At 37.3% G+C, this 13,833-nt stretch overlaps 2 protein-coding genes across 5 annotated transcripts; one reads left to right on the top strand and one right to left on the bottom strand.

Annotated features, from left to right (window-relative positions):
- The first annotated feature begins 983 nt into the window (after positions 1-983).
- LOC133723907 (uncharacterized) lies at positions 984-4,651 on the top strand. Of its 3 annotated transcripts, none has more exons than XR_009853334.1 (5): positions 984-1,143; positions 1,218-1,323; positions 1,560-3,123; positions 4,019-4,135; positions 4,370-4,651. XR_009853334.1 is itself a non-coding variant. In XM_062150781.1 (5 exons), the coding sequence occupies exons 1-5, from the start codon at positions 1,052-1,054 to the stop codon at positions 4,404-4,406; spliced, it is 1,893 nt and encodes a 630-aa protein (XP_062006765.1). In that variant the 5' UTR covers positions 987-1,051; the 3' UTR covers positions 4,407-4,651. The 3 variants fall into 3 exon arrangements, 2 of the variants coding, with proteins under 2 accessions (XP_062006765.1, XP_062006766.1); XM_062150781.1 differs by having other exon boundaries at positions 987-1,143; positions 4,042-4,135; XM_062150782.1 differs by having other exon boundaries at positions 988-1,143; positions 1,221-1,323; positions 4,042-4,135.
- Positions 4,652-4,738: 87 nt separating this feature from the next.
- On the bottom strand, positions 4,739-11,415 carry LOC133723906 (proline-rich receptor-like protein kinase PERK3). Of its 2 annotated transcripts, none has more exons than XM_062150780.1 (8): positions 11,120-11,415; positions 10,240-10,632; positions 8,005-8,376; positions 7,484-7,693; positions 6,271-6,648; positions 5,854-6,097; positions 5,589-5,736; positions 4,739-5,402 (listed from the first exon to the last, which is right to left on the bottom strand). In XM_062150780.1, the coding sequence occupies exons 1-8, from the start codon at positions 11,145-11,147 to the stop codon at positions 5,028-5,030; spliced, it is 2,148 nt and encodes a 715-aa protein (XP_062006764.1). In that variant the 5' UTR covers positions 11,148-11,415; the 3' UTR covers positions 4,739-5,027. The 2 variants fall into 2 exon arrangements, with proteins under 2 accessions (XP_062006764.1, XP_062006763.1); XM_062150779.1 differs by having other exon boundaries at positions 10,240-10,635; positions 11,120-11,413.
- Positions 11,416-13,833: the final 2,418 nt, after the last annotated feature.

The following is a 13,833-nucleotide window of genomic DNA, read 5'->3' as shown; positions in this document are numbered from 1 at the left end:
TCTTCGAACAATGCAGAGACTATTGCTCTTCACGAAGAGATTCGTGAATGTATATGGATTGGATCCATAATTACGCATGTTCGAACAATTGTGGTTTGAAGTCTACCATAGATGAGCCTACGAGCATTTAGGATAATGCTGCTTGTTTTGAACAAATGAAGCAAGGCTACATCAAAAGCGACAACACCAAGGATAATCAGCAACAACAGACTCTCCTCAAGATCAAAATGAACTAGGTTCGATCTGAGGATAGTGTGGCAGACTTGCTCACTAAGTCATTGCCTAAATTCCACTTTCGAGAAACATGTTGGTAGCATCGTTTACGGAAGTTATCCGAACTCCCATGACCGTAGTCATCAGGGGGAGATGTCTATATGTATGGTCTCGAAACGTGAAGGGTGTGTTGTGCTCTTTTTCCCCTTCGACCGAGGTTATTTTTGTCCCACTGGGTTTTTGTTACTCGGCAAGGTTTTTAACGAGGCAACGAGAGAAGCACCGCGTTTGGACAACACAAGGGGGAGTGTTTAAGGATATCTCTATTTGTGTTTGGCCCAAACTGTAGGTTACTTGACCTAGTGGTAATAGGGTTAAATTAGAATGATCTAGATTCCTATTCAATGTACGATTACTTTCCCTGTACGATTGAGATTCTATGCATTGTAATCCTCTATATAAAGAGGCCCCTATTATCAATGAGAATACACAGCAAATTCCTCTCAATTTCAGTTTCTCTACAACACGTACGTATTTTTGCCAAATCTTTTTTACTAACTATGAGAGCTAGCTATATAATGCAACCTACCTCATGAATATAAATCTTACTTAGTTTATTTCCTTTAATTTACTTGTTCCGATCCCTTTTATGGATTCTCATCCCAACAATTAAGGTCCCTAATTTTAGGGTAAAGAGTCATTTCCCTGAAAAAAAAAAAAAAAAATACACTGAAAATTTGGTATCGACGTCACAAGTTTAGTAGGTGAACGGGTTGAAGGAGTTGTTGACGTCAGAAGTCGGCTTCTAAAACCCTCTGGTTTGATTGATTCGCAGCTTATGATGGAAAACGTTGTGTTCTACCAAACGGATTGCGAGACCCTTTGGTCTCAGATTAAATGCAAAGAGAAGCAGATTCAACTCAAACGGAGGTCAGTGAGAGTTTGTTTTTTCTTTTTTTTCTGGGTGTTGAACCCGTCAAACCAATTGAAATCAATCCGTGCAGCAGGTGGTTGTTGGGTCTTCCTCTCTCTGAATCTGAGCACACCCTGTTTCAAAGTCCTGACTTTGAACGAGATTCATTGCCGGAATCTTTGCTCAGGGAAGATGATGTAAGCCCATTCCCTTGAAACTATTTATACCCATTTCAACATTCCATTCTTCGTCTTCATGCTCTAATGCCCTCTTACCTTTTAGGACTGCTTTTGCTAATTATAGGACTTCTACCTTAGTCGTGTTCTGAGTTTCTTCTGCCTTGCTTTTGTTGTTATTCCTATACTGTGTTTGATTTGCACCTTTTTTTTTTTTTTTTTTTGGGCGGCATATCTGCCTATCATGATTTCTTCAGCTGTTCTATGAGACTGCAAAGTCTTCTGTTCAAGCAGCCTTTGGAGCATGCAATGTTGAAGCAGGGAAGCGAGATAATATTCTAATGCTCGACAGAAAAAGTATATCCACAGCCTTGTCATCGCCATGCCTTGATGATTTGACTACTAAGGGGCTTCACCTTATAGCTACTACACTTGCAGCAGGTTCAGTCAAGTTTGAGAACACTCGTTGCGAGATGAAGAAGTTTATCAGAGAATCTCTGCAAAAAAAATTTGGAAGCCAAAATAATCATGACGATGATGAGTTGGGCATTTTTAAGCAACTATCTCAATATCTTAGTGACCCACAAAATTTCCGAGATAAGGTTGTTACAGTTCTTTCCAGATCACAGTCTCTACGTCTTGCTGTTAGAAAGGTACTGGATGGACTTGAGGACTTGCCTTCTGAGACCCTATTTGCAATGAGCAGAAGGCTTAAAGGAGTACAACATTTACCTCAGTTACATCAAAAGAAAAATACATTGTACAAAAGGACTTTGATTGATCAATTGCGGAAAACTTGTGACACGATGCTTTCCGAACTTGGTACAGGAGATGAACTGCAGGAATCACTAGCCAAAGCCATGGCAGTAGCAGGCCTAGCAGTGAAGTTACAACCAGGTCTCCATAATTCGACTGTAACAGAATTTCGCCAATTTTCACAAGAGATAATGATACTGCAGGATGATATTGCAAGGGCTATTTGGCTAGTTGAAAAAAAGGTTAGCTTGCAAGAGCTCGAAAAGTTGAAGACTATATTAGGCCAAGATGCTGAAGTATCAAACAGGAGCTTACGATATGCAATTAAGAAAATGCTAACTGAATATCTCTTCGAGTGTGGTGATATGGATACAATTCCAAAGTCATTATTAGAAGCTCTTGATATTATCAACATGTCACAAAACAAGCTGCATAGACCCATCTTAAAGGATGAAATTGAAGAAGAGGTGGAATGTATATTGAATGTGAGTGCTCAGGCAAAGCAGATTGTATGGGATATGTTCCCTGACCATGAGTTAGATCTAGACTTTGCTGAGGCATATGTTGAGGAAATGGAGGATGAAGACGATGATGAGGATGACGAGGATGATGGTGATGATAGGTCTAGCAATGATGATAACAACCATAATCATGGTTCGCCACAGGAACAAAGAATATCTGGAAGTGACAGATCTCACTCTGATGATTCACATTATGAGGATGAAAGCACTGGGGAAACAATGTTCTCCAATCAAGGAACTTCTCATGATTTCAATGGTATTAGTCGAGGGTTTCCTGGGACTTCTACTGAGAGACATGAACCTGAACATGACACTGGAATGGATACGGAAGACCCCTTGCATGTCGAGCCAGATGATGTGCATAAACAAACCACTTGTAACCAATACCTTGCAATTCAAGAAGTGTCCGATAAGACAAGCATGATAGCCCATGATCTTGTTGGTCATATGTTGGAGGAGTTTGCACAGAAAGATGGCTTGGATTTGGACTGGGATGATACATTATATCTGAAAGGTGATTGTGCAACTCGAGAAGATTCAGGAGGTATTTGGACTATCTTGTTCTTGTTCTTGTTCTTTTTTCTTTTCCTTCTTTCCTTCAAATGAAGCTTCATAAATTTGAAAGCCATCATTAGGAAACAATATTTCTGTTATTGCTTCCTTACTATCTAAAGTTCTTTGATTTTTTTTTTTCTTTTCAGTCTAAACTTTAAAATCTCCTTTAATCTATGCGGAAAGTCATCATCAAATTATTTATTAGTTCCATTTTGCTAGCTAGTTCAGGGGACACTTTTGTCTCCTGCATTGCACCTTTCTCTTTTGTAAAAGAAAGTATGTTTCTTTTATAAAAACTATGATGTTAGTTCCGCTAATTGAGTTCACTTGATGGAGTTTTGTATATATAATTCTGTAGCATAGGACATGTATAACCAATTCCAAAAGTTTGACGATGGCTTGTTCAGGTTAGGTGGATTTATTTCTGTGCTGTAGGATCACCAAGTGCCGGGGGGTGGGGGGTCGTCTTCCAACAGGGAATTGAAACTAAAAATTTACACAATTCTTTTGGTTGAATGCAACTATAGTGTTTTGTATGAATGATTTTAGGCTGTCTAGTAACTATGTGCTTGTGCTTTCTTGTCTGATGTAAATCATAATTTCTTAGGCAGTCTGAACTGGTATTGAATGCTGCCAATTAATGTAGGGATGGAAAAAATTGCAAATAAATTGTTTGACTAAATTTCACCTAGTAATTAGTATCTAATCGAATTGATTTCGCATTGTTCTCTGCCTGCAAGTAGCACCGTCGCTGATGTCAGCCAAATAAGTATTGATGTTCCTGACATGTATAAAATCTTACTTGCATTTTTAGCCTTCTCTCTTAGTTTTCCTGTTTTCTTATTTAGTTTTCTGTGGTGCCTTTTTATCTGAAGTGACTTTAGTGTTTCTTTCTCACCCATCTCAGTGGTAGAAGAAAGGCAGACATTGTCTCTGGAGAACAAAGGCGGTTCTGTAATTGTTAGTGTAATTGAGGATCTAATACCTTCATTTCCAAAGAGGTATGCTACCCTTCTCCGGATGCTCCAAACTCTCTCTTTTACTTTTTTTTTCCTTTTTTTTTTTTTTCACATTTCACTTTTACAGTGCCATTTATCAGGAGAAGAAATTAATAATTAATAGTATTTAGTTAGAGAGATCCCGGGTTTGTAAGAAGGATGATATGTAGTACTTTGAACAAAAAGTTTGTTAAAAGCAGTTGAAATCTAATAGCATAGCTATTCTTGTATATGCAGCGGAATCGAAGCATTAAGGAACTTGGTGGGCAAATAACAGAATCAGGCAACGTTCATGCTTCTTACTGTGTTTCTCTTTCCTGTGATTGGAACCAGGGTCTTTTACAAGATGAGTGGAACTACGACGTGAATTACTCATTGAGTCTTACGAAATGTGAATCTTGTCCGCACTCTGTAGATGTCCAACTGAGGAAACCATACTTCGATGTAATTGCTTCACTAAATGGTTTTCTTTTTCAAATGCATTATGCTTCCCAAACATGTGGATTTGGAAGTCAGTAATACAGCGGCTGTTATTACCTCAAGTACGATTACAGTGGTGTAACCATTATTTCTTATTCCAATTGAAAGCCAACATACATGTAAATAGATACGAAACATTAACCCCAATTTCATAAAATAAGTTTACAAGTTATGTACAAAATTTCATACAACATGCGACAAACCATTGCCATGGGAAAAACTTGACAATGGTTTCCCCACACAATAGACTACAAAAGGACACCCGTTCCTCCCTTCATCAAGAATCACAATTACAAAACCTATACATTACTCCAAGAATGAATCTCTATATCCCCTTCACAAGGGGACTGCTCCTACACTGCTATACCAAACAGTCAAGTGTGTTCTGAACATAACGTGGACTTCTGCTAAGTATTCATCGTCCTTCATGAAGATCTTCAGAAAAAAATGCCGTCCGGGAGATGTTGTCATTATCAAACGCACTTAGACCAGAGTATGGACCAGAAGAGAACATCGAGGATGATACATCAGACTCAAAGGTAGTTGATGACCTATGATTGGGTCTGGCAGTGGAAGAGGTTAATGCAGCATCCTGATATTCAGTGATCCTTTGAACCATCTTCAGTGACTGTACCACTTCACCCATTGTGGGGCGTTGGCTTGCCTCAGGAGCAACACAAGCTGCTGCAATGGTGCAAACTCTTACAAAATCTTCCATTGGGTACTTTGCTCCAAGACTAGGATCAGCAAGCTCTTCCAGCCGATCCTTGTCTCTAAGAATTGGCCTTGCCTGAAAGAAACAAAATCCACTTGTCTCAGTTTCCCATCCCACTTCTAAAGTACGAACAAACATTTCAGTGATTTTTTCCTTTCCCTTTACTTTTCCGTAAAGAATATGAGCTTTCACCTTTGTCCCTTAACATCATGAACACTTAGAAACAGATAAATGAGGGGTTGATTTATAAATAATACTAACCCAAGTGACAAGATTCTCCTGCCCAGATGGCTGCGACATATCTACAGGCCTTCTTCCAGTAAGTAATTCGAGAAGGACGACCCCATAGCTGTAAACATCACTTTTAACTAGTAGGTGTCCAGTCATGGCGTACTCTGGAGCAACATACCTGTACATAAAAAAAAAAATTAAAAAAAATAAAATAAAATAAAAAAATACATTAGGGAGGGAGGGGGGAGAGGAGGAGAGGCGGGAGGGGGGTGTGTGTTGTGAATTAAAGACCTACCCAAATGTCCCCATCACCCGAGTAGAAAGGTAATTTGTTCTGCCTTCAGGTGCCTGTTTAGCCAGGCCAAAATCAGCAACTTTGGCATGAAAATCATTCTCCAGCAATATATTGGATGCTTTAAAATCTCTGTGAATAACACAAGGTTGTGAGTCCTCGTGCAGGTAAGCAAGTCCTCTGGCAGCATCAAGTGCAATCTTCATTCTGGTGTCCCAATCCAAACGACAATTCACTCCCACGGGACCTGTGGGAGAGATATTACAGTTAGCAATGCTTAAAATATATATATATATATATATATATATATATATATATATATATGAAGCTATAGAATGTTCTCTTTGTGTTGTCATCTTTGCCTACATTGATTTGATTTTAAATCTCTACACTGGAAGAGCATGTGATTCAAACAATTACCATGGAGCCAAGCCTCCAAGCTTCCATTTGGCACAAGCTCATAGCAAAGTAAGTTTTGTGAGGAGTCACGACTGCTATAGTAACCGATAAGCTTCACAAGATTACGATGATGCAGCCTGCTAAGCATCTCAACCTCCACCAAGAACTCCTTGTCACCCTGTTGCCCTCCATTAGTAAGTCTTTTAATTGCTACAGCTGTACCATCACTTAAAACACCCTTGAAAACCCTGCCAAACCCACCCTCTCCAAGTATACTTGCAGATTCAAAGTTGTTTGTTGCTTGTTTAAGTTCTTCATATGCCAGAAACCGAGTGCTGCTAGGGTGGGGTAGAGATCCTACTGGTAGAACTGTGTCAACAGTCCTCTGTTTCTCTGGTGCTGAAAAATAATTAAACAATGTATCAAAAAGAACATGAAACAAACAACTCAAAAAAAATTTCATGAAAAGTAAACCTCTAATCACCATGCAGAAGAGTCGTATACAAAACTCCATTACTTTTTTCATCAAATGTCTTGTAATTTGTTCGTCTGCTAATTATTTTTTGGTATTTAAATATTTTTGTTAACCGAAAGCAGGACAAATCCCAAACAACAAGATACAACAAGTAACTCAACCAACAGCAAGAGCTAGAAACATCTTACAACTAGAAAAACAACCTAGAACAAGAGCTAGAAAATCCCCAACTGCAAGGATAACAACAGAAAAAAAATAAGAAACTCAACCAAGAGATATATTCGTATATCCCACTTAGCAGCAATAACACTATTAGCAGCTCAGGTCTTCAAGCCAAAAGAATAAAGAATGCTCTTAACAGTATCAAAAATCAACTTTAGAGTGACAATAGAAGAGCAAGATTGCCTCTTAAAAATTCTGCAATTCCTCTCTTCCATATATAATATTCAAATCATTGAATATGCAATGCAACAAATTATAACTATGTCCATAAATTATACACATACAACATCATTTGTTTATACTGGCGAGGCATTTTTTTACATTAAAACTTTACTGTTTAAGTTGCAGTAACTTATTATTGCAGGACTACGATATTTTCGTGACTGCAAAGTCTAGAAGTGAAATTAAAAGTTGGTTGGTATAATAATTCCTAGCAGTAGTCAGTTATGGTTTGGGTCAGAATAGTATATATAGATTGCAGCCAACAAAGATAGAAGAACACAAAAACATGTACAAATCTGTAATTGAAAAAAGTACCTGTTTCTGCAGGAGATGCTTTAATCTTCTCTTTACGGAATATGCATAAACAAAGTATAAGCACAGATATAATGGCAAGGAACAGTATGCCAGCACCAATACCAATAATATGAATCCAATTTGAATGTTTCCCTTTATTTGAAGCACTTGTGGATGTAAGAGCTGGTGATGGTTTTGGTGGGGTTTCCAATGGTGATGTCGCAACAGGAGCTTTAAGGAAAAAAAAAAAAAAGAATAACAGAAGAAAAAAGGATGTTAATATCCATACAGCATGATTAACTTCCTGTCACAGCTTAAACAATATATATACAGTAGAAGCAAACACACCGCTACCTCAATGTTGAGATTAATTATATCTAAGACTATCAAACCAGTTAAAGTTGAATCTACAATCAAAACAAAAGAGTTGTCTCATGACTACCACTTTCACCATATAATTTTCCACTTTCCCACCATATCGCAAACATGTAAATACCAGAAGACTCAAGGAATAAAAGATGTAAGGGTCAAGACATAATTACCTTGAGAAGGAGGAGGAGGCTTAAACCAAGTGATATTGAGGAGTTTGTAATCACCCACTAATGAAGGGTCTAAATTAACCTTGTGCATGACAAGAGAAGAGTTTATTGCAGATGCATCACTGGCAGAGAAACTGACCCCTGAATGTGGAGTAATATCCATTGAAATATTTAATCTTGCATAGTTGAGTACATAAAAGTTAATCAGCTCTATTTGAGAAACTTCCAGACCAAGCTGCTTAGCAAAGTCGTCAAGAAAGAGCTTCCAATTAGGATTTGTTGAAACATTTAACAGGAGAATGTCAAGCTTTATGGGATAAACACAGTTGCAACCCCGACTTCCTCGTCTCAGTACCATATTCTGTTTGCAACAGTCTGAAAGAAAAAGAAAAACACCCTTGTCAGCGTCAAAGTTAGCCAATTACATTGCATCTGGTTGCTGATATCATAAACATTACCATGAAATGTAGTAGAAAGTCTAGGGCATCATCACATGTAAAGAGCGTTATTATATGCATACACTCTTGTAAAATAGAAGGAAAAGACGCAATGAACGATGGTCAAGAAGTCCATACAAATATATTTAAAAAACAATAAACAAAAAAAACAAAAAGAAAAATGCCTAAATCACATCAGTCAAGGCTAGGAATACCCCGAAATGTTTAGACAAAGAGGCCCAAAGTAAGGCTAGATAGTTCACTCTTCCAGATAGAAAGCACCTCCTAGATCCTGCTGTGAAAGAGTCATTTGCTCTTTTCTATCCAAACAGTCCCAAACAGAAACCACATCCACCATACTTCATCCTAAAGGATGCACTGAAAGATGGATGAGAAGTTTATCAAGAAACAACAAAATCCAATGAGTGACTAGAATAATTACATCAACTCAAGATTCCCAACCAAACATGTGTTGCACCAGAAGTGCTACAGAAACAGTGCAGAGACCCAATAATTGTTTGCTCCTTGTTATCCAAATTGTCCCAGATAGTGTAAATGCATCCTCCATCCAGCTCTAAACACATTCTTAGAGGTCAAAGCTTCACATCTTCAAAGTGTAACAGCCTTCTTTTGCCCCATATTAAATAAGTCCTCAGTCTACACAAGGTGACAGGTTTTGTCCAAGCCTCCAACATATTGCAACAATCTGCTCCAAATTGTACATGCCGGGATATATATAGATATAGGATGACCACATAAATATGGGATGACAGTTTTCAAGTACTTAAAATGGACTACTTGCGGAATCCACTACCAATGTGCTCCAATAATTTGATCATTCTTTTAAGTTCTTATTCATGAATCATCCTCACAAAAGATTGACTTAACTGTATAAAAACAAACACAAAGAATGTTTATAAAAAACACTAGAATGATCATAATCAAATGTCTAAAAGGTTTCTTTTCAGGATGATATTTTGTTGGAGTGATCATTGATAGGAGACCTATACAATTGAAAGTTCATATGATTGGACTATATAACAGGGTAGGCCATCAGCCCAATATTGTGGTCCCTTTTTTTCTTTTTCTTTTCTTCTGAGAAGGACCAAGTGTATGTAACCTCTGGGACTGATTAATGATGGCAGTTTTATTTGGGTTCTGATGGAGCGTAACATAAGAAATTTTGAGAATATAACAGGATGGGAGTAGAAGATCTAGTCTATGGGATTAGGTGTGGTTCTGGTCTGCTCTATGGACATCAGTTACTACTGCCTTTAGGGACCATTCCCTTTTTTCTACTATGCTGAACTTGTTAGCTGTAGTGCATGAGGCTTGTTTGGCTGTGTTTTTGGGGTGTACTCTTTGCTAGTCTCTCAAAGACTAGCTTCTTTTATTAGTCTGTGGATTCCATATCCACCTTCTGTAATGAAAAAAATAAAAATAAAATAAGCCTCTTTTTTCTTGAAAAACAAAACAAAAAAATGATAATCTTATTCTATAAAAGCTCCCATAAAAGTATTTGAGGAATGCTTCTAATAACAATTTTTGTTCTTGCATATCTCCACTGTATATCCAAATTAAGCCAGTGGATATATATAATTCCGAACTGATTCCACACACAGCATCTATCTAAATAGGTTAATATATAGTTATACATATATAAAAGGAATAAAGGATCAGAGATAAGAATATTAATGATTATTCAGCTTCTTTCATTGCAAAGTATTCATCTGAGATGGTTCAATTCATAAAACAAGAAAAGGGCGAAAAAAATAAGAATAGAATCAAAAGTGTAACTTACTGGAACTGGATGGAGAGATTGGTGGCTTAGCTAAACCAGGAGGAATTGAACCAGCAATAGACTGAGGAGCAATACTCTTAAAGCCAGCAAGAGGAGGTGCTAAGCCACTGCTCTTTGGTGGCTTTGACAATTGAGAAGTTGTCGGTGGATTAGCAGCAGTTACCAAGGGGCCATTTAGAGGAGCAGGTGAAAATGCCACGGGAGCACCGCGCGGCATGAAATGTTGCAACCTGGCTGGCAAAGGAAGATTTGGCATAGGAGGTGCTGCCAAAGGTGCACTTGTCGAAGATACTGAGGGCGTTTTGTGTAAATCATAGGGTACATTGGCATCAGCGACAGATATCACACAACAAAGCAAAAGCAACTGTTTCATCAGCACCTTGTTCAGTAATCCTCCTGCATTTTCCAAATCCAAAGTAGTGAGCTTAGTCTAAATTAGTAGATCATAAGGACCAACCTAGCACATGATCGACAACAATCACAACCATTTAACCCATCCATTTTCTTCGGATTGTTTTTTTTATTTTTTATTCTAATCTTCCTCTTCATTTGAATTAAATCTTAAGCAGAACCCATGGTTTGAGAATATTCACCCCAAGTTATTCCGGCATTTAACGTTCAATTTCATATAGCAAATCACAGAAATCTTGCCCAGAAGAAAGGGAACAACCATATGCCCGAAAAATTGATTTAGTATGAACTCGATAGAACCCTCGGTTTTCAATTTGATCTAGTATAACATGTCAAAACAAAATCCTCGCATTTCAGCCGACAACAACAAAAACAACATATTTTGTGGTTTTGGGTATTCGCAAATTTCAGCCTAACAATCATATATGAAATGAAAGAGGTGAAAAGGATAAAAGAGAGAGAGAGAGACCTGGAGGATTGAACTGGATCTGCTCCATTTTCTTCTGCTTTCGACTAGAGCTCTGATTGAATGCCCAAAACCACCAGCATCGCCATCATCATCTCAAAATTGAAAAGCAATGGGTTTCCTTCAGCTCTACGTCGTCTTTTCACTTTGCTTTTGTTGACACACTCTGACCCTGACTTGAGCTCTGACCCCTTTCTTTCTTTCTTTCTTTCTTTCTTTGATTCCTTGTTTTGAGGGGGGTGTGCTATTGCTAGCTGCAACCACTAACTAACTTAACTCTCTCTTTTGCTCAGCAAACCTTCTTTTTTGGACACTGCTCCCACTTTTCAGATTCAACGCATTTTCTCTAACACTAGCCATCAACTTTCACACTTAACTACCACTTTGCCATTTTTTCTGCGGATTCAAATTTGTAGGGCTAACGCTCCGGTTAGTTTTATAATAATAAGAAAAGAAATCACTATCCATGATATTACACGTTTACTTTGATTAGAACAGATATATGAGAGCAAATGTGAGTCTCACATCAACGTCAGAAATCGATTCCTTAATATTTAGAAATTTGATAACCAATATAGATGACCTACTCAGCAATTATTATGCTCAATTGTGAGATGTCAATCCCAACTGTAGATAATAAAGAAGTAATTAAACTCATTCCAACTACTTTATTATTTTCTACGGTTAGATTCAAATATAACGGCAGCTAAGTACGACTGCGTAAATAATCAACTAATTTAAGTGAACATAACCGCTCCTCTTTTTTATTACATTATATTGTTCACATAGTCAATTGACTATGTTGTTTGCCGTGTACAACCACACTGGTGTAAGGAAAAAAAAAAGTAACAAAATTGCTCCTTTTGAGCAATCACAGGAAAAAGTCTTTAGTAATCAGTACGGCAGTTGAAATACATGGATTGTACAACTACCTAATAAGAATTAAGAATTGCATAATATATTCTACATATGCATTTGATTTAATATGATGTGATGCCCAAATAGCCCTATTTACCCCTGCATGTGCTTTCATTCTACATGTGGCATGATGGTACTACCGAAAATTTCCTCTTTGTCATAGAAGTGTTTTTTTTTTTTTTTGTGGGAAACAAGAGTATTGGATTCGGGGTTTAGAAAATCTTTGATGCCGTCTTCTTATTTTTCAATTTAAATAGATAATTAAATTCACACTCCTCATTTTACAATCACATTTTGATAGGCTATTTCTATACACCTAAATAGATGCACAAAAATGCCTATAATTTAACCCTACAAAAATGTCAAAAATAGTATAGGTAAGCAGGGATCGTTCCCGCAAGAGATTGTGGTCTAATCACTAATCTAAAGCCTCAAAACAAAATAAACCTAAACTGTCCAGTTATGGCAGATGATCGAGACTCTAAACTATTCTAAATGTCACGAAAATTTACATACAGACTTTAGACATGATAAACTAACTACTAACAAAGTTTGATAATTTTTGAAGGTGTTTTGGTTGATGAACTAATTAAATAAAAACGAAACACTAAATAACTCCGAAAATAAAAAGATTTGATTCAGGGTTTTGAAAATCAAAAATAAAACAAGTTAGAGGAATTGCATCTACTACCAATCAATCAAGTAAACTAAACATGTTCAACCTAATTTCATTTATCTATGGATGAAGATGCTCAAGTTAACCCAACACCTGAATTAACTTATTGTTTTTCCTTACTTGTATGCTAGGTGAGAGACGCTCTACACCTATGGCACGTTTACTTACTTGGAATGGAAACTAATCATGAAACGGAGACAACTGGAATGGGAGAAGAAAGCAATCGGTATTGATTCCGGAGGAGTTGATTCATAAACTCATCTCCCCACTTTGTAATCAAATTCCTGAGTATTCAGGAATCCATTCCTTATAAAGAGGTGGGACCTACATCCATTTTGATTCCTTCATGTGTTAGTAAACGCATGAATACTTTTACCCCGTAATCATTCCCTCCCATTCTAAGTAAGTAAACATGCCCCTAACCTATTTTCTAAAATGCAACCTAGGTTGACGCAACTCTAGATTTAACACAAAGATATCATTACGCAATAGAACAACGAGACATCACAAGGCATCTTGAGTACGACGCGTCTCAATTAACCTAGGAACCTAATCACTTGCCTTATAAACAATTTACTACTCTAGAACTCTCAACGAAACCCTCGAAGCAAGGCACAGGCAATGATCATTCATAGCAATAGAACCCTAAACATGCAATCTAAGTTGCGCACCAAAGAAAACATGCAAAGGAATCATCAATGTGAAGATAGAAATTAGGTTCTCATCCAATAGATAAACAAAACTAATTGACAGTCATAACAAGTTTACAATCATGATTTGGGGCTTCAACAACCCCTAACTAAAGAGTTAGTATCTCATAGAAAGAAAAACAAAAACAAACTAAAGAGAAAAATAAGAAGTTGCAGAAGAGAGGAAAGAGAGGAAGAGAGGAGAGAAGAGAGCTTTTTCAGATTTGCACAGCCTTTTTATATTGCTCCTTGAGTCCTCTTTCATTCTTTTTTGGTTTGAGACTCCTTGAATTGTAGAGAAAGGCAACTTCTTGATTCTCTATTTGATTTAGGATTCTCCACACTTTGTCCGATGAGAATTTGCCATGATATCATCAATATTTCTGCGAATATCTCCATAATTTGCTGCGATATCTCCATGGATTGGGCTCCTC

This window comes from Rosa rugosa, chromosome 7, assembly GCF_958449725.1.
Source record: "Rosa rugosa chromosome 7, drRosRugo1.1, whole genome shotgun sequence".
Lineage (NCBI taxonomy): Eukaryota > Viridiplantae > Streptophyta > Magnoliopsida > Rosales > Rosaceae > Rosa > Rosa rugosa.
This window is presented reverse-complemented; position numbering and strand designations above follow the sequence as displayed.

What these genes read in the sequence shown, in the direction of transcription:
- LOC133723907 (XM_062150781.1), top strand. Translation starts at nt 1,052, where the DNA reads ATGATGGAAAACGTTGTGTTCTACCAAACGGATTGCGAGACCCTTTGG. An exon ending in CAGATTCAACTCAAACGGAG is followed by an intron (nt 1,144 to 1,217) that starts GTCAGTGAGAGT and finishes CAATCCGTGCAG; the next exon opens with CAGGTGGTTGTTGGGTCTTC. An exon ending in CTTTGCTCAGGGAAGATGAT is followed by an intron (nt 1,324 to 1,559) that starts GTAAGCCCATTC and finishes TGATTTCTTCAG; the next exon opens with CTGTTCTATGAGACTGCAAA.
- LOC133723906 (XM_062150779.1), bottom strand. Translation starts at nt 11,147, where the DNA reads ATGGAGCAGATCCAGTTCAATCCTCCAG. An exon ending in GATCCAGTTCAATCCTCCAG is followed by an intron (nt 10,636 to 11,119) that starts GTCTCTCTCTCT and finishes TGGAAAATGCAG; the next exon opens with GAGGATTACTGAACAAGGTG. An exon ending in CTTGGAGGCTTGGCTCCATG is followed by an intron (nt 6,098 to 6,270) that starts GTAATTGTTTGA and finishes TCTCTCCCACAG; the next exon opens with GTCCCGTGGGAGTGAATTGT.